The sequence below is a fragment of the Vidua chalybeata genome, chromosome 2, assembly GCF_026979565.1.
Source record: "Vidua chalybeata isolate OUT-0048 chromosome 2, bVidCha1 merged haplotype, whole genome shotgun sequence".
Classification (NCBI taxonomy): Eukaryota; Metazoa; Chordata; class Aves; order Passeriformes; family Viduidae; genus Vidua; species Vidua chalybeata.
Genome location: NC_071531.1, coordinates 23,119,012 through 23,146,756, shown reverse-complemented (window position 1 = coordinate 23,146,756; position 27,745 = coordinate 23,119,012). Strand labels below are relative to the sequence as shown.

General features: G+C 34.9%; 1 protein-coding gene across 1 annotated transcript in view; it reads right to left on the bottom strand.

The window, feature by feature from the left end:
- Nucleotides 1-1,606: 1,606 nt before the first annotated feature.
- The window catches only part of PRKX (protein kinase cAMP-dependent X-linked catalytic subunit), a 55,493-nt gene continuing 29,354 nt past the window's right edge, over nt 1,607-27,745 (bottom strand). Inside the window, exons 3-9 of the mRNA XM_053935793.1 lie at nt 26,565-26,828; nt 19,972-20,091; nt 14,119-14,214; nt 10,768-10,825; nt 8,690-8,767; nt 5,707-5,855; nt 1,607-5,308 (exon numbers count right to left, since the gene is read on the bottom strand). Of these exons, the coding sequence (XP_053791768.1) occupies nt 5,730-5,855; nt 8,690-8,767; nt 10,768-10,825; nt 14,119-14,214; nt 19,972-20,091; nt 26,565-26,828 (742 nt within the window). The 3' untranslated portion in view covers nt 1,607-5,308; nt 5,707-5,729. The remainder of the gene's footprint in view (nt 5,309-5,706; nt 5,856-8,689; nt 8,768-10,767; nt 10,826-14,118; nt 14,215-19,971; nt 20,092-26,564; nt 26,829-27,745) is intronic.

Sequence of the window (27,745 nt, the reverse complement as noted above, 5' to 3'; positions counted from 1 at the left end):
AAAAGTAAGAGCATTATGATTTTAAAGCATTGTCCTCCAACCAAGGGATTTTAGTATCAAGGATTCTCTAAACTAGACTGATTACTGACTTAAGTTGAAATTAACTCTGACTCCCAAAACTACATTTTGGATACAATATTGAGAAAAACAGGAATTTTAGCTTAAAAGCCAGCATAAACTTAAGCACAAAACTGGAAAAGTATTTGGATGCATAGAAAATTGTACAATTCAGCTTGCTAGAATTCTACAGTATTTCTGGTTTCAAGGATAAATACAAAGTCTGACATACATTCATAGGTGATTTTTTGAAGAGTAGATGGAAAGAGGGCATGAAAGACAGAATGGAGTTGTTTTCTACTGAGAGCAGCAGAAGAGCCTTTTACTTTCCCTGTGAAAAGCTGCCTGAATTCTGCAGCTGAGATTGAAGCAGCTAGGAGTTTGCATGTGAAAGGGCTTGATTTATGAGTAAGAATCCACAAAGTACTGGGCAGGACCTAGATGTAACAATGCCATCTGCTTTCTACCATTCCTTAGAGTATCATACCTTTACTAGTTAACAGAGGGCCACAAAACAGTGGGCGATTGTCAAATTCGGTTTTAAGAGTGTTTTGCCCTAAAAAGGCCTAATGAAGCATGAAGTGAGAGATTTGGAGGTAGTGAACAAAACCTACCTGCCCTGAATGAGCGAAAAAAGTGTGCTTTGAATGGCTTCTACTGGAAAAGAGTTACACATGCATTCAAAAAAGATGGAGCACTCAGGAAAATGAACAAAAACTGCACCACATGGCTGGGGTATGAACAAGATAACAAACAAAATTCTTTCTTGTTGCCATTCAAAAATTTCCTGTATTTTAACTGAAAAGTTCTTTTGATTCATGTCAAAGACATGACTAAAAACTTGCCAGGGCTCATTGCAGTGTTCCTTCACTTTCCATTACCAATCTCTTGAAGCACATGACATAGTGGTTTACAAGAGAAAAACATCAATGCACAGAATTTAGAATGAAGGCAGGCAGAAAAAAAACCAATTCCATCTTTAACAAGTGAACCCTTAACTAGCCCAAACTGTATCCAGTAGGTTCTATGACTATGTAATTATCACCAGATTATGATATCTAGGAGATAAGAAATAAAATACATTTGACCCAAGAGAAGGAATTTAAAGAGCTAAACAAATTTTGTCAGAAACAAACTTTTCAAGTTTTGATGGAAGATGAAATAAAGAGTAAGTCAGGTAGACACTGTGAGAATTTTTTTAAATGCTTAAAGAAACGGATTGAACTGAGTGTTCTGGACAGCGTTCAGGTCATTAAGTTGTAAAAATGCCAAAGCAATTATGGTCATATAATCAAAGTTTAATGAGAAGTTCAAATTAACACTTTTGGTGTAACTACCTGGTGCACTATCTGAAATGGTTTTGAAAATGTACTCTTGGTGCTTCTTTGATAACATCTGAAATCTGTTCCAACACTTGTGTCTTTTCTGAAAAGGCTTAAAAATGTGAAAAGAAGGAACAGTTGTTTTTCTGCTCCTCTCGTCTCCCCTTCACCATTTTCTTGGATGAAGAACCCCAATCTCCTACCAGCATAAATGGAAGCAAACTAGGTTTAAACATTTGAAAAGATATAAAGGTTTATTAAATGAATCCAGATTTGACAGATATTACATTAAATTAAACAGCAATAAAGTTTTACTAGGGTTTATGTACAGATCACAGTGATTTTTCATTGTGCAATGAGGGCTGACTTTGTAACTTGAACAGTACTTACACGTAAGCTACAACAAGCAACCAGCAACACACATTAGCCCAAGTGAACCTCCAAGTCGAGCAGTCCAAGCTGATTATGCAGCACACAAATGTCTGCTACCACTATCACTACTTACTATACAACAGAGTACTTATAAAGCAGTCAAGGTTTGCCATAGAAAAGTGCAAAACATGGGAAGTCTGTACACAGTACAGTACAAAAAGGAATCATGCTACAGTCATTGAAAGCTTAAAAATAATTCTATAGCATAGGAAGCACTGCATCACAACTCTTCTGAATGGCAAGCAGTTGGGCTGAGGAACAGCCGTATCTTCATTGCTTTCAAAACCGTAAAATCCCTGTTTATCCATTTAAACATAGTTTAGTACCTATATTTGATCCATAACAATGACTTTCTACAGTGGTAGATCACATTAGTTAAAGCTCAGTAGCACATATATTCATTGATCAAGCTCATTTACAGGAAAATCTACAGTATGTTCTTCATTGAAATCATGAAGCATTTGTATCATTTGGTTACAAGGCAATTGAGTTTACAATTCATGTTTATCACTTAAAACCTCAGATTGGGCAATTAAAAATACAAATATAAAACTCAAAAATAAAGGCTGTTTTTTTAATGTTTAACATTCTTGTTCATGGATGTAGAATATCAAAGGCCTTTGGGCTCTCTTGCAAGAAAATAGTCCTTATGCAACAGTCTATATGCAAAAGTAGACATTAACAGAAGTAATGAAAATGAAATGAACTTCAGAGAACACCCTACTTGAATAGGAACTAAAAAAATCTTCTAGTCTTCTTTTAAGAAATCCATAAATCCAGAAATCCTCGTGCAGTGTTTACCTACATGAACACTCAGAACTACATTAGTGGGCCATGAAGTCTCAGTGAAGACTTACAGCAGACTCACTTGTGCAAACAAATAGAACAGCCAGGTAATAACACCTCATTAAGTCCAGGACTGTAGAAAAAATAACTGATCGCTTGAAATAATGCTTCAAAAATGTTTTGGTTTTACTTTTTACTTGAGTATTTTAATTTAAAAAAATTGAAAGCAGTTTTGTACTAGAAAGCATGCTGACGAGGTCAGTAGTTAGGTGTTATGTACACATGGCTCGGAATCAATGTAAAGTCAATGGATTATCATTATTAATAACACATATTCACTTCCTTAAGTCTCCATCATGAGTGTCAGTGCATCCACTGCCAGCAATGGGTAAGAGTCATAAAAAGAAAATTCACTATCACCTGTTGTTCAAGCGGTCAAAACTTCTAACTGCCACTGTGGCAAATGACTCAATTTCAACTTCATTTCCTCAGACAGAGCAGCTTTGAAATTTGAAGAAAAATTCTATATGTAGCACACTTTCTTGTTGCAGTATGTAGATTTTCAATTAAGAAATTGATGTATGTAGTATTCAGAGTCCATAAGATACCATACATTTGCACATTAAGAAAACTCCCCAACTGTTTGCTGTGTTTTATGTATTTCAGTTTTTCGAATTGATTCAGAATAACTAATTCCACAGATACAAATGTAGTGGGCTAGATTCATTTTTCCAATAGACTAAGGTACTTACACTAGGTTAAAACTGTAATTTCCTATGGATTGTCCTGTATTTCATTATACATTCCTACACTATATTTACTGAATGGCAACTGAGGCCATCAACTTGCATAACATCAAGATAGCTTTGCGATATTCCAGAATTATAATCTTGAAATATCCTGATTTTGTTACATGTTGCATAACTCTTGTCAAAAATGCACAGTCTCCTTTAGTAAGACTTGCTTTATGAAGAAGTAATCTAATATCCTAGAAGTTACAGGTTCTCAATAACACTTCTGTACTGTTTAAACAAAAAAAATATTGAGATCACTTTTCCACAAAGAGACTCCAGTAACAGATCTGCAATAAAATCATAAATATGGTAATTTCAGTAACAATTGCTAGAATGCCTATTTTGTAGACATTCAGGATTTAGTTTAGAAAAACAAATCTTTGGCCTACATTTCTCATTGTTTTCAGATCAAAAATGTGGAGAGTAGTTTTTGGGAAAAACTGTCTGTATGAACTAATTAAACAGTATTATGCCATAGTAGTAGAACTCCAGAGAGGTGATGTGTTCTGAGAAAAAAAAATGGTCTAAATATGGTAATTTCACTAGAAGTTGTCTAAACCGATAACATCTTAAAAAATATTGGTTTTTTAATTGAAGCACTTTAAAATCAACTCTCTTATATTAACACAAGTATCACAATATGTAACATGAAAAAAAAAACCTAAAAAAAGAGATTCTGCCTAGTATTCAACTACCTTCATGTTTCTGTGCATTCATATTAGAGGTACATACATATGCACATACTGATATTTAGTGCTACTTAAAATGAAGCAATATTGCAAATACTTCCAAAACAGTGTGCTCCAGCTGCTAGAAAGATGTTAACATAGGATGAAAAAAGAGACTCTCTGCATCCAAAATTTGAACTCTGTACATATAAAATTGCTGGCAGCAGGGACTAGGACATTAAAAAAAAAAGGAGCAGAAAAATAAGGCTGTACTATATATTCAGTCTTCCCTCTGATATTCTGAAGTGTTCATCATTAAACAACAGCTATTTCACTAATGAAAAAGGTCTGTTACGGCTCATGCTTTACATTTGGAGAAGACAACAAGCTTGTGAGGGAACAACTCCCATAAGAACCAGTTACAGCCCTTTTATCAGGATGGACTGACTTGCATGTTTATTTAAAGTTTTCATGTGAGGAATCCCATTTCACACAGTGTATAATCACTCAAAATTCTGGTTTGCAAAGAGACATAATTGTAACAGAACTTCATAAATTAGCCATTAAGATACATCTTCAACAACAATAAAATATGGCCTGGTCTTTCTGCTTTCAAGTACCATGTTTGTAAGTGTGAGGCATTGGAAATTTTAGGTACAAATCTTTTTTAAAACGTAATTATTTTTGTTTTTACAAAGAATTATAAAATGCATATAAGATGATGAAAAACTCATTTATCCTTTTTTAAGACTTTTATTCCTAAAGAACTTCTTGAAAAACATTATTTGAAAAATAAAAATCATAGACTCTGCAAAGTACAAAAATTTACATCTTTGCACAATTCCTGTGCTTTAGTTGTACTGTATCCATTATATACATATATACTAATTTGTGCTTTTAATTACACAACTTTAGTATAAACTTATAAAATTAAGTCTATGAGTTAACTATGCAAAAAGGATCTGGGAATAGCAGGAAACTTAATTCAACCATAAGTTAAAAAAATAATCCTAAAAATATCATTTTAGTTAGTCTACTTCAGAGCAGACTATCATTATTACAATTTAATAAACTAAAGTCAAATGTTTACAGCAAAAAATTGTTCCTGCCTGCCTCCATCTTTTTTGACATTTACTAATACATATATCTGAATGCAGTATTATTCTTAACCACAAAGAAAATCTTCCTTTATATCTGAACTCCATCGTTCGTCAGACTTGCTCTCAGCGCTTCAATTTCCTTCCAGTTTCTAAGACAAAAAAAACATAACTCAAGGTGGACTATTTGAACTCAGTAACAAATATCAACCTATCACATTTATAAGAGAGAATATCCAGGGTACAGAATTAACCTGACAATCCTATTCCTCTATAGAGTCTGTATTCTTAATAGTAAAACCTTACAGTTATAAGAACTATCATATTTCCTTATCTGTCAAATCAATCTAGGTATTTCTTTTTACACACTATTTTTAAAAATTTAAGGACAGAAGGACTTAAATATTTGTATGCAAATAAACCTTCATCAATGTAGAAAACCAAATCCTGTGAGGTTAAGTGATTTTTGTCACTTCAACCTATTATGAATCAGACAATGTAATTTCTGTGTAAGGTTTCTTTCAAGGGCACTCTTGACATTTGGACATACCTTGTCCAGTGTAGATGTTCTACTCAGAAATTCTTGAAAATTTCTAGATCTTTAGGAGGTACTGGAGGTGTCTTGTTCCAGTCATCTTCAGGATATGCTTCAAAATTGGAAGTATCTCCATCATTGGATACTTTGGGCACTATGGGAGGCTAGTCAGAAGAAGCACAACAAAAATGTTAGTAGCTAACAAAAATGTTAGTAGTTTCCTCAATGAGCTTCTCTCCATCATACTATTTGGTAAAAGAGCTATTAAACAAATGGAGTACAGATTTACAGTTCAACTTTCCCCTAAAAATGAGTGGCATGAGAGAGAGAGAAGCTTGCAGCAACACATTCCCACTTTTTGTCAATTTTACACTTAGATATGTGGTTAAAAGACACATAGATAATTAATACACTTAATATAGATACCTATTTTATTGAGCACTAGGTTCTTTTCAACTAAGAATCTTCACAGCAGCATAGGAAACTGTTACCATATTGAAGGAAAAAAGCCTCCTCTTCACTGCTTTCAAAAATATTGCTTTTAAAGAGGTTGAAATTACTAACTTCTGTCTACCAGCTGTGTTTCTTCCTAACCTAGCAATACATTGAAGCAGGTAAAGAAACTGTTTCACCATAACTCATTTCACAAGGATGGCTTTAAGAGCATCTTAAATCAAATGGATTGTTTTTATTAAACTTGAGGGTGCCAAGAGTAGTATCAGCTTCACAGTACCTGTAGTTTTAATTTGTCTGAAATCTAACATTGAGAATGCTCTGCGCTTCTGGCCACAGACTATGAGATAAAGATCTTTTCAGGAACATTTCATTAATTGCAGGTGTTAATGAAGGGCAAACCTCTTTTCCTCTCTCAGGGGACATTCATCTCTCTATCCTCTTCTCAGCAACTGGGAACTTAACTATCACGCTGAATCTAACAGAACACTTCAGAATGAGGAAACCTTATGGATGATCATAAGGATGAACTGGCTCAAAGTCATACCACAGACAGAACTACGAAGTATAGCAAAATGCTATCCTGCATATGCTCGTAAAGATAAGTCTGGCTTCCACTAGTTCACAAGATCTTATCTGAGTTTTTGGGCTTTTCAAAATGATGTTATCATCAGTAGGTTTTCAATGGGAAAGATGGGTCCCTAACTTGTAACCTAGTACTTCTAACCTTCAGCCAAAAGCAGAGTCCTAATTTTTTGTCTGGCAGTCACAGCAATACTGCCCAGATGCTGATGAAAATGCACAGAATCTGCTCTGCCTCTGAGAAACGTTTGTTCCACTGTGGGCAATGCGTGGTACCCCTCCTCCCTGTAAGCATTTTGGCAGAAAAAACAGTTTTGTGAGGTGACATACAGAAAGAAAAACCCAAAGAGAGAAAGGATGATTAATGAAATGATTTTCTCCCTTTCAGGCATTGCTATTGTTTATATTATATTGATATTTAAGACCTTTATTAGGACTTTAGGACTACGAATCAATACATAATTTATATAATAGACAAATTCACGCTTTTTACAGGGAAAATGGAGCATTGTGTGCATTATTTCATATTTTCAATCTCTTCATTAGTATGAAATCATGAAAACAAATTCTGAAGAATATAGCTGCCTCTATAAATAACCAGATAAAATTCTGATCCACTTCACATCCCTACTCTTAAGTTTAATTAAGCACCATCTCATCTTCTAAGAGCTTAATGCAACCATCAGAAAGATTAAGAAACAAGTTTTGTATTCATAATAATCTGAATGCTACAGTGACTCTTTTTAAATTAATTTTTTAAATAAAAATGCCACACAAAGGATGTTTGGACCTGAGACATTTGATTGTACATCTAACAATAATTTTTAATTCTATGTTTTTTATTGCTTTGGTTGTCATAAACTTCAGAGTTTATGTATTATTAAACAGGTTATCATCCAGTTTGTGTTCTTTGAAGGTTTCAGTAAACAGAATTTATAGTAAATACCTAGAAAAATGTGACTTCATTACAATGCATTTTCATAAAATATCAACTGGTTGCAGTAAGGATTAAAAATAAAACCCACACATTTAAAACACTGTAAACTTATTTTTCTTAAAGAGAAAAGTCATCTACAGCTTTATATTAGATGTTGTTTACAATACATCAAGAACATTTTAATACTGTCTCTTTTTATTTTGCAAGAACTCAAGGTATCTACCTGGAATTTAAGTGCAAGAAACTAATGCAAAAAAAAGAAAAACAAATATTTAATTGCTACTTGATTAACTGCATGTGGTAACCCAACCTCTGCTACAGAAAATCACTGCTGTAAGGAACTGTACAGGTTAGAACTCTGAGGAAGGAAAGAAAGCAGTTTTACTTCCAAAGGACTTTAAAAAGCGTTTTGTACTGTTGATAGCTTTTGCAAACATCTGCCATCATACAATACTAGAATTCAGTGCTATAAAAAAGTATGTTGGAATTACATTCATAAATCCTTCTCTTTCACCTTCCCTATTCCTCCTACTCCCATGTGCTTTACATTTTATTAAAACATTTACCTGAATTGAACTTGGCACAAAAATTTAAAGCCCAGAGTAAAATACTTCCATATATGTAAGGACAAGGAAAAAAAAAAACAAAAGGAAAAAAAAAAAAAAAAAAATCAAACCCACAAATTAGCAATCCCCTCCACATCCCCAAATAAAAAACCACTTACAACAAGTAATCACTTACAAAACCCTAAACCTGAAAACTAAATTTTGCATTAACTAATCACCTTCAGCAAACTAAAGCAGATTTTTTTTTTAGACAGTTCGTATATAGACAAAAGTGCAAACAGACATTAATACAATTAACTCCACATTGCAAAAAGGCAAATATGCATTTAATTACTAAGTGTGCATATAGACATGTGGTTATACACACACAAACACAACAGCCAACAAACCTTCAACAGATCAGCTTAAATGAATAATGATTTCTCCTTGTGATGTCCTATACAGTATTTGTAGAATGTACCTTTAGTCTCCTTTGAGGTACAGCATCCCAGTCTATAGACCTGAACCATCGATGTCTCTTCACATCATCTGCTCCATTCTTTAAGGAAAGAAATCAAAATACTAATTATATTTTAAGGTACATGTATGCCAAACCATGTATTTCATTACAAGGACTGTGATATCAGGTCTATCCTTTTTTCTATTTTTCAGGTGTTAATCATTAAAAGATTCTAAAGGATAAATCCATAGTGTTAATTCCCTAGTAAGTCCTGCGTTCCAGCAAAACCCAAGTAATGGAGATCAAGAAAAGGCTTTAAAGTACGCACAAAACCATTATAATCCTATTCACTTTTGTTTTCAACAACATTTAAGAGAATGCCTTTTATTCAGATAAACTTTCTAATTCTTGCACTATAAAAAAAACCTGAGGGTTGACGGTGTTTTAAATAATGTCTCGGAAGCACACAGTTTTTTTAAATATTACAGGCATTTAATGCTGACAGCAAGAGGTTCTCAGTACTGTTGCGAAAGTAAATACATTAAAACATTTGTTTTCATTTTAGATATATAGCTAAAGGTGTATTTGCCTTGTAATGATTAATCTGAGATGCCTGTTTTATTTATGTATATAAGAAACAAAAATATCACTTTTTTCATGATTAACCTTGTTTCAAGCACGGACTTGTTCTCTAGGCATTAAGGACTGGGGAAAACCAGCTGGTTCTCTATCTCAGGCCTGATCAAAGAACAAGACTCAAGACTATAATACAAAAGCTCCACAAAACCAAGCATTATCACACATTTAGGTTTTTTCAGATTTATGTGGAGTGGAACTATTCATGCTCATATCCAATGAGGCATCAAGGAGAAGAGTATCATGTAGTTCCCTCAAAAGCAGATCTGACTGAATGTTTCACCAGAAAATGTTTTGTGGGATTTACATCTTTTTAAAACATTATGACAATGGAAAAGGATCAGACACAAGTCTGACCTAGTGGTCCCACCTCAAAAATCTGCTCTTAATTAGAACTATTTTTGATTAAAGAATTTTAGCCAATTGTAGGGAAAGTCCCAAAACAAACCTAAGCAACCATGGACTAAAAACATCCCCCAAAACAACACAAAACCTAGCCAAACACATTTACTAAAGCCCATGTTTGAACAAGTCAAGATTTGTTTTTGTTCTTGTTTTCCTTCAAAACTGTCCAAAGATATAAAAGTTTTCACTGGTAAATAAGTTTAAAAAATTTCAGCTTAAGAAACCCTCCTGAAAAAGACTACAAAAGATTCTGAAGGATAAGAAAAACATTATTTCCTGTTTGTTCTTACCAGTTTAACTTTGTGCCATAAAAAGGCTCCAAAAGAAAACACTGACAGCTGGTTAAAACATTTATATTTATATTAATATGTTAAGAAAACCCTGGATGATTGTGCATCTATTACCATCTTCACCCATGGTTACCAGTCCATGTGCTTTGGGCCAAAAAGCAAACCTCTAACATCCCTTGCACAGAGAAATAAAAATTTTAGATGTCTCTAAAGAGAAAGATTATACAAGCTAATTTCAGTATCTATTGTCTTCATAAATCTATTTCGATTAGGGTAAATAGTTCTTCCTGGTGGAAGAGTATTTGACTGTGCTTATTCAGCCCCACCAAGACAATGACCACGTATCACAGTACTACACCAATCCTTATACTTTTAAAATAATTTTTAAACTTCAAGTTTGATTAGTGGTCCTTCTGGTATTAACACCCTCACAAAAGAAGAACCAAATGACCTGGCACTCTGCACTACAGGACTTAATACCATGTTTCTGGTCTAATCTAGGTTTTCACATTAATGAATAGGCTGGTGGTAGGGAGAGGAAAACCATAATGAAGAGTAGCATTAATCAAAACAGGGGAATGATTTTCAGAAACACAGAAATACAGAAGTAAAACTCTGCACTTAGGATTGTATAACCTAAGTAATGTATGGGGAAATGTAGCTGTTTCCTGCTTATAAAGACAAAAACTCTATTAAGAGCTGGTCTCTATCTTTCCTACAGAATTCTTTTAACCTTGTGCTGTGTTACACTAAAGATTTTAGACTGACCTTCATATTTCCTAGTCGTCTTGTTCTGTCAACCACAAGCAGCTTCTTAATAAGGTCTCTGAAGCAGAGAAAACATGTTCTCTGTTAAACAGAAGTGATTTATATTTGACTGTCAAGTGTTACAGAATAGAGACACACTTACCTTTGACCATTCATTTCCTCATATTTTCAGGACATTTAAGAGTAAGCAATAAAAAAGAATCTAACAGAATTCTTGCAGATTTCTTTTAGACTCTTCCAAGAAACAAAGGAAAAAAACTCTCTCTCCTCCCTGCCCCTTGCCAAGTATTTGGCACTATTTTGTTCTTTGTGTTTTTGTGTTTTGCTGGGCATTCCAAATCTCAAAATGGATCTCCAATCTGTTTGTCACAATTCAACACTAATATATATTAAAAAAGCAGATAAAGCTTCACCCTCATCTTTATGCTAAATATCCAGGGAAACCATGGAAGAGCTAGTCATCTGCTTAACACTAGTAACATCTATAATTTAATTGAAAACAAAAAGCCTCACTGAGATACTGGCTCATTGAACAGTTATACATAAAGCTAAATCAACATTTTAAAAGATTAGAAGTTTAGAGACATAAAACTCTTCCATTTTAATAGCAAAGTACTTCAAATATTAAGCCCCAAACAATGATGACATAAACCAAAAGTATCATAACTTATGGAATTAGCTTGATTACTTATGAGTTGAAAGAAAAATATGGCTTCATATTTCTATAAGCAGTTACATTTTATCTCAAAGATTATTTTGATATTTGATTTTAGAAAACTGGCATTCTGGACTAATTGCATGAAGCAGCAATGACAAGAAAGAACAAAAGTTTAACCATCCTTATTTCTATAATCTCAAGTATTCCTGAGAGATGACATACAGCATGAAATGATGGAGATTAAAGAGAGTTCAAATGTTTAACAATATCAAAGGTTAAAAAAGTCAACTGTTTTATTTACAGAAAAGAACACAAACATAACAATGACACACCTGCCTCTCTCCATCCCTACCTGTAATATCTACTATGCCTCCCAAAAATAGTATTGTGTCACCTATCCTTGAAATCACAAAAGTGTGTGCAGAAAGAACATGTGAACTGAACGTGCTAGACTGTTTAAAAAGCTGTTGCATTTGGCAGGAATACAATTCTAAAATTCAAATTATGGATCATTCTTGCCTTGCTTCAAAAATTCAGCATAAAACAGTTAAGGGTTGAGCTTACTTGCTAATACTGTATTGTTACTAAAGATGATACTTCCTGCACTGGACCAGTGAAATATCCATTGAATTGAAACAAATAATAGATAATTTAGTAGTTCTTTATTACATTGGTTCTAAAAAATCATTTAAAAATTATGTTAAAATTAATTCAATAGATATGCTGGTGTATGTTTTTGAGAATCAAATTCTACATGAAGGTCTCTGCAGACCAATAATCAGTAAAATGCCATAACAGTGACATTTCATTTGGAAGTCTCCAAAAGTGGCCCTGCAAAGAAAAGTTTAAAAAAGCAGTAAGAGAGAGTGACAGTCATGCAGCAGGAAGGAAAGCAGAAGTGGTACAAATTCAGAAAGTACAGAGTAGAGGAGAGTGATGGGGGTAGGTGAGTGAAAAATGTCAATGCCCATAAGCTCAGGTAGTACATACCCCTAGGGAGAGAAGCACTCTCAAGAGTTCAGAAAGGGAAAGAGCTTTGCTGCCTCAGAACAGAGAGTTAAAACACTGTATAGCACTAATACTTCAGACACAGTTTGGATCTGACAGGACCTAAGATAGCCTCCTTTCTGGCTGAAATACTGACTTATTGGAAGGAGAGAGAGAAAACAGATGGGTTAGAAGGTAAGAATCAGACTGCCTTCATCGGACAAAATAATCTTGGCACTTGCTTTAACCTAATGATGCAGAGATGTTCAAGGACTATCCAGTTCTGCATCTTGTGGATTAAAAGAAGAAAAAGGGGCTGATATCCAAGACATTGTGCTCAACACTCACTGCAGAAAGCAAGTGAAGTCATGGAAATGCAGCCAGCAGGACAGAACAGTGATCATCCCCCTCTACTTCTGGTGAGACCACACCTAGTGTTCCCAGTTCTGGGCCACTAACTTCAAGAAAGACATTGAGATGCTGGAGTGTGCCCAGAGAAGGTCAATGGAGCTGATGAAGGATCTGGAGGGTAAGTTCTACAAGGAGTGGCTGAGGGAGCTGGGATTGTTTAGCCTGGCTAAAAGAAGGCTCAGGGGTAACCTTATCAGTCTCTGTAACTGCTTTCACTGTATTGGACACATCGTTAGTGATGATAACCTCATTTGAGGTGTTCCACCTTCTGATCACAATATTATAGTTCAGTGCACAAGAGATAATCCGTTTTCTTTCCAAGACCAATTGGATTAGGAAGACCAGACAATGAGACTACACTGAACTGTAAATTGAGTGGAGCTACTAAGAGAAAACTGCTACAAAGACACAAAAATATGATACATTAGTCAGCCTAAGGGGAAGCAGACATGCTTCATTCAGTGCATCCGATGATTCAGTAGAGGCTTTAAAAAAAAACAAAAAAATTCTCTCAAATGATTAATTTTGCCTGTATCTGTTTACCCAGTAGTGACAGTAAGCAAGTGCCTCTCTGAAGTCACCATCAAAACATCATGAGTGATTAACATAGGAATAACTTCCTGTCTTCACTCATTCACTCAATTCTCACTTAGGATAAACTTCATGTTTATAATTGCCATTTCCTCGGTTTCAATGTTTACTAAAAATTATTTCAGTTATGAAATTTTTAAATACGGAAAAAAACTTATTTCATCTGCAATAAACCTTTAACAGTTGCTACATACTGAGAATTAAACCCACATTACATGTATATGTAATACTCCATATTGAACTGAGCCTCTGCTATCATAAATTTAAGTTGATTTTACACTAGAACTTCTGAAGTTCACTCAAGTAATCATGCTGAGAGTGATTTAAGTGGTATGTATCTATAGATAGAAACAGTTTAGTGTCCTATTCCTGCTCTCCTAATTTTTACTCAGATTATCTCCTCATATTTCTCCTCTTGACCTTCTTACAGTACATGCCAATGGGGTTTGCACAAGGTGGAAAAGCATTTAATAACTCAATACACAGAAAACAGAGTCAGATATTACAACTGTATCACCACCTTGAAGTCTACCAAATACATAAGTTAATTTGGACTGAAAGTGTATATGCAATATAAAATATTTTCCAACATGTTGCTTCAGAATATCACAATCTGAAATTAGGTCTTCTAAAAAGATTTTATAGAAACAGTGATCAGGAGGTATTTAGAATAGAAAAGATAGTGTTGGGAGTCATGAACTTACTTTACATATAAATCCAAATGCCTCGGGAAATCTATTTTGCCAGCAAGAATCTTCTGATATATACCAAATGGATTGTCATCAAAAAATGGAGGAAACCTATTTTAATATAGAAAATTTTCAGATGTTAGAAAAAGAAGTTCTAAAAATCTTATAAGCAGTATTATGTTACAGCAATTCCCCTCAGAAATAATTGATTATACTGTTCTTTTTGGTAGGACACTACCAATCAAATACTATGTTGAAAAATAATTTAAACCTGCCATTGAACAGAAAACATTTTTGTATGCAACACACTGAATGCAGAATTAAAATTTAAACATTACAAAATAAGAGAAAAATATAAGATTGCAAGATAATTGCAGTAAAAATAATTTATGAAAAAAAAATTCAGTATTAAAAGTAAAAAATGCTTTGCTTTTATCTCTAAAACCCAGGGATATACTCTCCAAAAGAGCATTACCATTTTTCATCTTGTCCTGTAACTGCCAGCACACCCTTATTTACCAGTTTCTCTCTCAAGTGTTAAAGGACCGTCACACGAATACGTTATCCAGTTCAGTTATTTGTTGTGCATCTTGAATTCAAGTATATGTTTTGCTAGATAAGGTTTTTGAAACAGTCAGACTGCTCACAACTCTCCAAGTGCAGCAGCCTTTCTGTGTGGGACAGATAAAGTTCTCATTTCATAATCTTCCCCACGATGAACAGTAAATAACATGTAATTAAAATTCTACATTTATGTCTTCTATGAAGTTCTTCATGAAGCTATGAGCTAACAGAGAGACTACTTGTTGTACAGCTACAGCAAGAATTGAAAAAGTTTTCTGCTGGGCTTCCTTTACTAGTACAGTACATGCCCAATTGCTGCAAGAGGTGCCTCAGTACAGCCAGTTCAGGCAGCTGAACCCAAGCACCAACAGCGTTCTGAGTGTCAGTCATGCCCTTAAAAGTTACAGGAAACCTTCTAAGGCAATGGAGTAACTCCTTCAGTAATCTCAGTCCTGCTTTGCCCTCTGTAACAAGACCAAAACAACCTTCTTACTATGCTTCTGCCTCAAAATCCCCACAGAATTAAAAAACCTGCAGCTTTTGAGTGTTGACCATATTAGTAACATCAAACCACTACTACAGTTTAAATAAAATATTTTCCCATCTTCCTAACAATTCATAATTATTTTCTCAGAGAACTTAACTGTGTACATACACACACAAATACAGTGCTTGTGGCTTCAGAAATCACTGATGGCACAAAAACAAGGATGAAAACATTTCTTCACTTGAGGCTCTTTTTTTGAATTTTATGACAACGGACTAGCTTATTTTTTAATAAGTACTATACATTATTTCCATTATGTTTTCAGAAGTATTAATTTCTTCATTATTCAGCTGATGATCAAGTGGATTAGCATTCCCTTTGAAATGCTATAAATTTCAGCCATGGTAATAATCAAGTAAAGGTGTCTGTAGGCTTATGGTAAAAAATCCATAAAAATTCAAAGCACTGAAAAGCATGAACTAAACTATCTCGTTAGGGAAAGACTAAAGGACATTTGTTGGTGCTTAGAAAGTCAGAGTACTTTATGAAAAACTACTTCCCAGCTAACTGGGAAGTGGAAGAATCTCAGGAATAACACTTGTGCTATTAAAAATTCCTGCTCTGACACTAAAGAACAAGGAAAACATGATTGCTATTTAACACGCACAAGTTTTTCCTACACAAGAAAGACTATCATATAAAGTTTCTTTTTTAGTCAAGTAACATAAATGCCATTCACTTTCTCCACAGCAAGTTGACAAACCCAATTTTCTATTTATTACCTATTAAAATCTATAAACGCATAAAGCAATTAAATTTTTAAACTATCTATTACAAAGCTATCAGCTGCAGTAAGCAGATTACTGTATATTACTGAGGTGTGAAATCAAGAAGAACAGAAGTACATATAATTTTTTTCATATTTACACTCCATTGTTTTAATTGCTCTTTGCTTTCCCACTTTGAAAATCCAAAATTACATGTCTAGAGTTCTTGTGAAAAATTTAAATCACAGTTGGCTATAAAGTAATTTTATGGCAATTAAAGTGCATTTGCACTCTATGTAAAATGACAACAGCTTTGACAGATTGCAGAGATTTCTCATGGAGAAACCAAGTAACTTGATTTTGACGCCTTTTGAAAATGTCAGTCTTCAACACAGCACAGATTTTAGACAAAACAACGTAAGTATTGTGGGGGGGGGGCAGGGGGGGAGCTACCTAATAAATCAACAAAAATCCCCTTGAGTTTCAGACTTTCTTCACACCACAACACAAATACAAACAGCTGCCTTTTCACCAACTGAAAAGAAGCTACAAAAAATATCATCCCTGTAAACAGGAGAACAGCTGCAAACCATTCCTTTTGCTAACTGAAGCATAACAATGGCATGGACATAAGTTTCCAAGACAGTTTGAAGAACAGAAGTTGTAAAACCTCAAGGGAAAACACACAGGTCTGAGAATATGAAACTGCAGACAGGAACCATTAACCTACCTAAAATGCCAGACCAGCACATCACATATGACAACCAAAGCAAAAATAAAAAACACAAATCCCATATTAATACACAAAATTAATATTAGCTGCATATCTGATAACAGTACAGTTACAACCTAACTATCTAATGTTAAATAACAAGTATATTTTTGCTTGCATTGAATTGTAACAGAACTCCTTTACTCAAAATAAATAGGTTTTTTTGTATTAACAGTTTGTTTAGCTTGTTTACATTAACTCAATGAACTTGGTGTTATTAATCTGTTAAGTTTTCTTCTCACCCTTGCTTCTCCCTGTTCCTTGCCCTTTCTGTACCTTCCTATGTTAAACCTAAACAGGACTTTGCCTTAAACCTAGGTTGTGCAGAAGAAGAATTGAATGGGCCTCTGGAGATTAAGTTAGGACACTGTAGAACAGGAAGGTGTGGGTTTGTTTGTTTGTCTTTAGAGAGGCCATTTCCTTACACACACACACCTACCAATTCTTTTCAATTGCTTTTGGGCTTCAGAGAGACTTAACTTCAGGAAATAACTATCAAATGTCTTAGATTAATTTACTTACAGACAATAACCTAAGAGACTTGAAGTCAGATTTTGTTCACCTTCAAAATATTTTCAGATTTCTTAAATCTTTGAATTTTGATAGATAAAGTTAACTAGGACTGTTCCTGTAATAAAAGCCTTGACAGTAAATATCTAGTCAGATCTTAAGTTGGTGAGGTAAAGTGCTTCAAAATACTATTGCCAAGAACAGAAAGAAGTTGATAAAATGCTAAAAACATACATTCATTGTGACAACCTTCCCATCTAAAGCAAACACATACAGACCATAATCTTTGCCCAAAACAAACCTCAAAATGCAAACATCCCAAACAAGCTTGTATGGAGTCCCTATTCCAGCTTTGGAAAATGACTGAATGCTGCTGTGTTTAATTTTTTAGTGTTGGATGGAGTCCCTATCCAAAGCAGTTTTCCATCATTATGAAGAGCATGTCTATACAAGTACTATAGTAAAAAAAAAAAAAAAAAACTTACAGCAGACAGCTGCTCTGTCAATCAGCCTATATAAAACCTCACTTGATTTTCAGGATAGTGTAAGCTATCTCTATTGGTTAAAAGCCTCTAAAAGCTGAAGTGTTAATATTAAGCCACCATCCACTTATCCCCTCACTCTAAAATCCAGGTCTTACCCCTTGAGCCAGACAGCGTCATGATGCAGAAGATCCTACACAGAAACAACAGCAGCTGCTCCCTTTTTTTATGAACAATATATACCAGTAGAGTATACAGAAGTCATACTTCAGCACCCTGCAGTCTTGAGGTCTCAATGGCTCCAAATATCTTGCTTGACTGCCACCTGTACTCAGTATTTTAACTTTGCAAACCATGTTTCTATTAGAGGTCTAGTGGAGAGAATCCTACCAACATCTCTGTAAGGCATGCAAATAAAAAAGGTCCAATATCCACTTACACGGAGACCACACAGACCTAACAGAGAGTGGTCCCACTAAAACCTATGGCAGGAAGGTAAATCACAGCTGGGTGACTGGAACACCTGCACTCTTATTATAGCCCAGATACTTATCTACAATCTTCCTGCTGTCTAGGACTAAGATTAGTGACAACAAGCTTGCTGGGAATCTCTTTTTTCTCTCTGAGAATCTTTCAGATTCTCTCTGAGAAGGACTCTTTTAACCAACTTGGGCTGCTCACCTTACAGGAAGCAATGGAAAAAAGGTGAAGCCTGGTCTCTGTATGGATCAGTCTACATAAATAAAAACTTCATATTAGACCAGTCAGCCAAGCCTGCTTGGGTCAGCCAGCAACTATTTTTATTGCTTTTCTGTCTACAAATTGTCATGAGATTCAAAGTCAATATATATGCGAGCCTTCAGGACACTCAGAAAGCAAGCACTGCGTAGCAATGCTGTGCTGGGTAAAGTTGTGTTACTATTGAGTGAACTTCACAACAGTACAATGCAGCGGATTAGAGCTCTGAAGCAACCACCCCATCCATCAGGGGAGCTACTTGCTCAGGCAAACTTACAAGCTTGTCCAAACAAGCTTGGACAAGACTGGAAGAGTCACCAAAGTCACTTTGAAAAGACAGTACTGCACAGAGAAAAGGATGAATAAATCCAAGCAAGGACACTTTGTTCTGATCATTCTGCAAGGCTGCAGATTTATAAGGAAAGGCCTCAGAGGACACCTGATGCACCTGGGGACCAAGAAGGTGTAGAATGCACTGAGCCAAATACCAGGCAGAAGGTATGAAACTATGAAGAAGGCAGATCTATGAAATCAAACTGATGAAAGAAGCTGTTTGTTTCTTCAGAAGCCATGAAAGCCTTGCTTTCATCTGCATTTGTCCTACAGCACCCACCATGGCAAAGCCAATTGCTTTCAAAAATCCAAATCTTTTTTCAAGTACCTTCAAACAACACAGCCAAGACAAAAAAAAAGTAAAAGGAAAACCACATAGATGCTTTGTTTAGCACACAAGCACAATTTCACATTCTACTTATATCAGTTATTTATTTTACTGAAGAAAATATTTATTTTTTGAAATCAGAGCAAATTGAAACAATTACTTTTATCTAATACTAACAAGTCATGAATAGTTAAGTATATTAATGCCAGAAACTGTTTCTTCACTTTGAATCTGTAACTTCTGAGAACATTGCTTTATCAAAAAAATCCACAACAGCTAAAGCAGCATTTGAGCAAACTGATTTCAAACAGACCAATGAAGCTTTTTGCTGTTCTTCCTCTGGTTTAAAGAAATCAGTGCTCAGCTGTATTACAAACTGCGTTAATAAATGTCTTCCTAATTGCCACTGTGCATTTTTACATACTAAAGCTCCCACTGTAACTAGGATTTCCCTACACTGGAAATTAATTACAGAAGTAGTCCTGTTCTTTACCCTTTAAATGTAACGGACCTCGTGAATAAAAATCTAAACTTCAGCAAAACCTGAATTTCCAAAACACATAAGGAAAAGAGATGTTAAAAAAGTATTAAGTAAAAAAAAAAAACCAAAAAAACCACAAAAACCCAAACCGAAAAGAAAACCCAAATCAAGAAACAAAACCAATGAACTCAAAATCCTAAAACATTTACTGATGTTTACATCACTGTAACAACAGTGATATATGTTGTTTTGTAAAGCTTTCCAATTCCTTTCTTCAAAGGCAGAAATTAAACTGATGTATCAATAATAAATTTAGCCCAAATTTGCTAATCCAAATACTGTAAACAGAACTAGCAAACAATTCTGTATTACATAATATTGCTGTGATACAGTAATTATCACTTACCCTGACAACATCTCAAATATAAGAATTCCTAGGGCCCACCAATCCACAGCTCTTCCATGGCCTTTACTTTGTATAACTTCGGGTGCAAGGTACTCAGGAGTGCCACAGAGAGTCCACGTTCTGGTTGTAGAAGAAAGGAAAAAAAAAACACAAAACAAACAACAAAAGCAGATCAAAGTGGAACTGAAATAACAGTAATAGGAAAAACCAAACACACACGTAAAGAACTACCCAACATATACCTATGTATTTACTGTACAAAGAAACATAGAAATAAGAAAGGCCTCTACAAGATCTAAACAGACTGGTTTGATGATGTTCTACAATTCTCCTGGAACACAGATATATGCAAACTAAGAAACTTCCTATCTCAGAAAATACCTGTGCACAGAGTTTCCCAGCTGGTGCTGTGGTACTCTACCCATTAGACTATACATTGCTTTCAATTATTAACAGTGTTTTTCATGGACTACTTCTGACAGGCCCAGCAAAGACAAGCTTAATGGCCTTTTCCAGAAAAACAAAATTTCATTTAGAAAAAAGAAAAGGGAAAGAGGGAGTTCTTAAAGCAGTAGTAGTTTAAATCAGTAAATAACAGCACATACATGAGGATTTGTTTTACAATCTAGTAAAGTTTTTAAAATAGTATTGAAATCTAACCTGTCATCACTTCTACAATACTCATTAAAAGGGAAACATTTGTATTTTTAGTTATTTAAAATATTCACAAGGCGTAGTCAAGCAAGTGTGAGATAAGTAAGCAATACTTTTTGTGATATATTTTTAAGTCATTTTTAGTCATAGCTTTCTATGGTAAGGTCAGAATAAAACTCTTATATTACTAACTAATTGAAGCTCAAGTTCTATAAAGACATGAAACAAACTGAAGCTAAGCAGTTATATTTACAAAGACCAAATTACATTTGAAAATAAGAATATTCTGAAATAATTTCTTCCAAAAATGTGACCTTTTCATTGTAAAAATGCCCATGTAGAATTTGCCTGGCTTCACTCCCTTGACTTCGGTTTAAACATACACTTGAGAAAAAAAGGTGCTCTCATTTTTAATAAATTACCCTTCCCTGGCAAGTCAGAAGATGAAACTTTGAAAATGTGCTCACCTATTCAAGAGAAACTGAAATCCCAGCACAAAGAAAAAGAAAATTGTACCACATTTTAAAAGGCGTTCTAGTAAAATATGACAAAGAATATAATCACAAATGGTCACTGCACAATTTCTAACTTGCACCAAAAAAACCTAAGTGTTTGTGAGAGGAAGAATTTACTCCAGTCAAACTGGTAACACACTCCTGAACAAATACATTAAGACAAACAGCAATCACCCTTAGAAGTAATGCTAATTCAATTTCTTTTTTTCTGAGAATGCAGGGAAGATGTTTGTTTCACCCTACTCTGCGCTGACATGGCCTCACCTCGAGCCCTGTGTGCAGTTTTGGGCACCACAATGTAAAAAAGACATTAAGCTACGAAAGAATGTTCCGAGGAGGGCAATGAAGATGGTGAAGGGTCTGGAGGAGAAGCCTTATGAGGAGGGGCTGAGGGTACTTGGTCTGTTCAGACTGGAGGAGACTCAGGGGAGACCTCATTGTAGTCTTCAGCATCCTCAAAAGGGGAAGCAGAGGGGCAGGCACTGATCTCTTCACTCCTGTGATCAGTGAGAGTACTCAAAGAAATGTCATGAAGCTGAGTCCAGGGATATTTAGGCTGGATATCAGGAAAAGGTACTTCACCCAGAGGGTGGATGAGCACTGAAACAGGCTCTCCAGGGAAGTGACCACAGCACCAACCCCAAGCAAACTGAAAAAGTGCTTGGAAAATGCTCTCTCAGCCACATGATGTGACTCCTGGGGATGTCCTGGGCCAGGCCAAGACTTGGATTTGATGATTCTGATGGGTCCTTTCCAACTCAGCATATTCTATGACTCTTTGAAATATTTTAAAGGGAGCTTTGGGATAATTTTTTTTCAGTTTTTTTTTTTTTTTTTTTTTTTTTTTTAAGTCCTAGCCCTGATTCATAAAAACAGTTAAGATAAAGGAAGGGGAGCTGTACAGTCAGTTAAGGCTTTAAATGAAGAATTACGACCTGAATTTCTTTAAGCTTCAGTTTACTATGGCAAAAGCCAAATTACTCCAGCTAAACTGTTAGAAGTGTTAGGCACATTTTGCATCCAATGTGCTTCAAGGCTCTTGAAGCTACATTCCTAAGTGTAAAGAATACATCTTTATTTTTTATCATGAATTTATCTAAAAAATAAAAACACTAATTTTCCAAGTCAAGCATACTGAATTTTTACGTGCAGTGCTGCTTAACACTACTGCCATCTAGCAGCTACCTATATCAGGACTATGAAATTAATAACAGAGCAAAGCTCTGTCATCTTTTAAAATGAAGTACTTCTCCCTCTCCCAAATTTAAAAAGCTGTATCCATTGTGTTACCTAATCATACTGATTTAGGCAGCTATGCAAATGAAGCAGCTGACAGTTTTACTATTTTTATTCAAGCAAGAGGAAAACTGTGAATTAAGGCCAATGTAACTTGAAGTCTCCTAGCTGCACTAGGAGGTAAAATTTATTACCACCACATTACCTACTTCCTTAATTTCAATCAAGAAATGTATGTTTACTAACTACACAAAAATTTGGAAGAAGCTAATGTTTTTTTTCTAAGATGTGCATTTGTGCCACAAGGTTTGTGGAATAGGTTCCATAAAAGGAAACTTGTATTTCCTCTTTTGCTGGTCATGAAACAGACTATTTAATATTTTGGAAAACACATCAAGTAGATGCTACAAAAATAAAGTATTTTAAAATATTTTTTATCATTACTATTTCATAGCTACTGCATATTCATCTGAAATTCCAGATAACTTTTTTGAAGATAAATTACAATGCAGAAAGATAAGAATAGACTGTTCCCTTCAATTGCTACAAAATATTCACTCTTCTGAATTTTCAAGACAAAAGCTGAAATACAAGAAAGTATTGCAGTTTCTCCATAATTATATTTAACAAATATTGCTTTGCATCCAGCCGACAAAAATTTGTTTTGCAAGACATTCTTTCTTGCTTCTACAGTGACAAAAGGTATGCTTTGCAAACTAGACTTACTGTGTCTTACATAGTCTTTCTCTCTTCAAATCCACTGTGTAGAAAAGTCATGATGCACATCCAGCTTATGCAACAATGCAGAACTATCCCCAATATGTTTAAGATTAATCACTTCTCAAGTTTCTAGAAAGACTCACAGGTATATTTCTTTTTTAGGAATGTAAACTGAGTAAATTAAAATTAATGGTAACATGCCAGGAAAAAAAAAGACCACTCGTCTTAATTTCACCTAAAATGTTTATAACCTTCTGAGTGAAATCTGTCCATTAAAAAAACCATAAAATTCCATGCAGATTAGTTTTGTCCTGCTCTGAAAGAACATGGGAATTAAACACCAACCCCCAAAAAAATCCCAAAAAACCCCAAACACCCAAACCAAAACAAAAAAATCCAACCAAAAATCACACAAAAATGGAAAACAGAACAGAAAAAAAATTCAATAAAAATACTATACCCAAAAAGAGGCATATGCGTTTCAGAAAGAGAAAGGCCTACAAATGTAACAGCTGTAAAGTTCCAAGGAAATCCTTTTTACAGCCTTCAGGCAACAGTAATTTATAAAAACCCCTCCCCAACTTTCTTCTTGACAGTGCCGTTTTTTAGAAGTAGTGGCACATCTATTTTATATGAATGTACTTACAAGAAACTGAAAAGGCTATTAAGTCTTCAGTTAAGCAACATAAAGGTGAAAAAGAGAAGAAATAAACAGCAGCTGAGGCAAAGACACACTGTTTTGGAGAAAAAATTTAAAATTTTTAAATGTACACTAAGAGTGAGCAGGGAGGAACAAGGATAAACAGAAGGACATACCAACAAGGAACAGAAGGAGCAAAGAAAACCTCCTCTCTTTCCTCTGTAAAAGGAAAATATTAAGAGTATAGCCCTTCAGAAGTTGTACTAACAAAAAGATACAGGTGCAGGCTGCTTCCCACAGTGGGAACGTGAGCTATGAGCCAGACACTGTTTCTGAAGAGCATCTTAACTGAAGAGGGACATGGTGAATATTTCATCCCTTCACACATGGCAGTAGGAAGAAAGGAAAATGTCTACAGAAAAACCCTAATTAGGCAGCTAGAGAATCATTCATGTGAAGTATTAGGTATCTGGAATGTGGGATCGTATCCAAAGTCTTCTGCAGACCATGTTTTCATTTACATTCTTCTTCCTAGGAATGTCTCTGCTGATCCTGAGAGCAGGTTACCTCACAATGTTTGAAGAATATAAATACTTCATGTCTTCTTTATGCCATTCACGTATGCTGTATATATGCCCACATCTATACACTCACTGACACCCATACACATAAGATTCATGTGTACAGATATTTGCCATGCATAAAAATGACAAAATATCTCCTATAATTTTGATCAAATCGGCTATGCCATGAACAAAAGCACCTACCGGAGTGTGGTAGTGGATAAAGGGCTGATAACTATTTTTACAATGACAAAACCAACATTGTGAAGATGACTTCAGCTAGTGGGGAGAATACTATGTAGTTTCAAAAAAAAACAGCAACATAAAAAACTAAACCAGATTAGCATAGATCCAACTGTGCAATCTTTGCCACCTATGCTCTGATTATGTTTTTGCTCATTTCAATTTTATGTTCTGCATTTATGTTACCTGTTGTACATTTGAAGGAAAATCAGCTACGAATATAAAACTACTATAGTCTTCTAGGATTCAACACAAACCGATCAACTCAACTGTCCCCCAAGCAATATGGAAAATACAAACCCAATTAAAATCAGTAGTGATAACTAAGTTTGAGATCCTAAAATATATTTAAACCATTTTACTCTTAGAGATTCATCTACCTGGTTGAAAAATATACTCTGATGTTAACTCTCACCTTATTTAATGAAGGGTTACTTCTCTTGTGCTTAAACCCACAGAAACACAAAACAAGAATTACCACTAAGTGGCAGTATTTACATATAAACAGCAAACCATAAGTACTTGCATGAAAATGCCCTATAAATAGATTGTACTACATTCTTGCATGGAAGTATGTGAGCTCTTCCTGAAAAAAGTTTTTTTTGCTGTAAAAACAAAGTATTAAAATGAAAGGCCAGCATTGGTAGGCCTTTTTGCTTGCCCAGTGGAAACTGAATTAATATACTCATAATAAAATTCTATGGTTTTAAAACAGATTTTCAGACCTTAAAGGTGAATTTTGATTCTATTTTGTCATTTCATTTGTCTCATCTGACTTTTACTTCCTAAGGGATCCATTAAGCAGCTTCCTCAGATCCACTCTTGTTACTGATAAGTAAAACCTTAAAAAGGGAAAGGCCTTGTAAAATCATGGCTCAGGCCTGTTACTTTGGCTAAGCAGAAAAGGACTGTGGGAAAGACTCAGCTGAATTAGGGGTAGAAAAACGAATTATGTAACCATGGTGTGTTCACATCCTGGTGTATGGTGGCTGAATTATGTTTGTTATGATTTAAAAATACATAGCTGATAATGGGCTAACTGCTTAAAAGGCCTGTTTTTTGCAATAAAGCAGCGCTCCTTTGCACCTGTCTGGGGACTCTGCATCACTACGGACCCTCATCCACACACTCCTTTCAAATTGACCTTGTAGAACTCTCCTCACACATGGTCCTGATTGTTGCTGAAGCAGCATCAAACAGATTGATGACTGAAGAGGATGAGCACCTATGTAACACCTAACTCAGCACTGTGCTGCCTCTATCAGAACAATCAAATACCATCTCCCTCAAGAGATGACTCAAAGGCATAACATCAAACCCTGTCACACTACTCTTCTGATACAACAGGATGGTTTTTACCTCCCTTTTAGTGAATCCCAATGCTCTTGCTTACTCTTAAAAACATGTATTACGGTCTTGGAAGAATAGTCCAAACAGAGAGAACAGAGAAATCACTGGTGGGGGAAGCCTCTGCATTATCAAAATTTACATATGTAATTAAAGCTGACAGTAATAGAGAAGCTAGATTTAAATAAATGAGTTCTGCTGAAGCTGCCTTATGGTTTCTGTCTAGATTTTTGCAGTTTCATTTTCACCACAGACTCATGGAAATGCTGTATCCAGTTTTAAAATCACACTTCAAAAATATCTAAGAAGAAACATGAGTTATAAAACATATTCTGTATGTATGGAGGATTAATTTATGTATCTTAGTATTTATTCATATTATTTCCCTGAACTCCCTTTTTACAACATGACTGCTGAAAACTTAAGCATACAAAACCAGCTACATAAAAATATTTTTATGTCATTGCTTATGTGTGATATTGCTCCTGGTTATACTTAAGGGGTAATACTGCTTTCCATACAGCCATTTTAAGATGATAATTTCCTTCATATTAAGGGATTTGACATGTATGAACCACACGGACTGTTAAACCAAATGCCGAGCACTTGAAATCAAACATTTTTTCTAACTGTTTAGCATGCAAAGTGTAACTACCAGAACAAAACCTGACTTACCTGTCCACCAGTTTTTTTGCAAATCCGAAGTCAGTAAGCTTGATATGTCCTTCTTTGTCTAGTAATATATTTTCAGGTTTTAAGTCTCTGTAAACTATTTCTTTGGAGTGCAGGTATTCTATTGCACAAATAATTTCTGTTGAGTAAAACAGTCCTGTGCTGTTGTTGAAACGCCCCATGTTGCGCAGGTAACTAAAAAGTTCCCCTCCTGGCACATATTCCATTAACATATATAAAAAACGTTCATCGTGGTTGGTCCAAAATCTGTAACAGAAGTATTGTTTTACTGGATAAAGAAATTATGTCTTTGATTTGCTTTACAAGTAAATGTCAGTAAAATGGCCTCTGCCACCCAAACCATGTACATAACTAATTTCTGATTCATTGTCTGCAAATATTAAAACCCCCAAGAATCCAGCAGGATTATGTAAGACATTCAAGTAACCACCTTAACGTACAATACAAAACCAGATAGTTGACAATAAGTACAGCACAGACTGTACTTATTAAAAAAAACTAATTGATAGATTCTGTCTCATCATGCAAAACAGGTCTCTTCTAAGCACCAAATAACTGACCTGATATAAAGACCAGACATTTTTTACACACCTTACATTTCATATTATCAAACATTAACAAAGTGATGGGGGTAGGCAGAATATGCTTTTGTAAACTTTCATGACAATATTTTCAAAACCAGACATCAAAGAGTTGTCCTTCTTGTCTCCTATGCCTTCTTCCCTGGAGATACACAATCCCAAACCTAAAGCATCAGATGACAACACTTGCTCTTCTATGGCATCTTTCACAAAAGCAATAGAAAAATAAAAATGACAGCAAAACAAGATTCATTTCTGTACATCAGAATTAACCCAAGGATAGGTACCTTCCATTCCTCAGACTACCACCTTTAAGAGCTATTTCTGTGGTAGTCAGAGAGGAACAGGTAAAGAAGAAAGAAAAAAATTGTATGTTGCTTTAAAATGCTTCATTATAAAATACAGGAATCTTCTCTTCCACATTCCCCGAAATTATGCTGTATTTCATTCTATCTACATGAAACAACTCACCACACCCCTAAATGTAGCTCAATAGTTAAGAAAAAAACAAACAGGCGGTAACATCTTGAAGAACACTGCCATTTGAAACAAAGAACTATCCCTAATTCCATAATAAAAGAT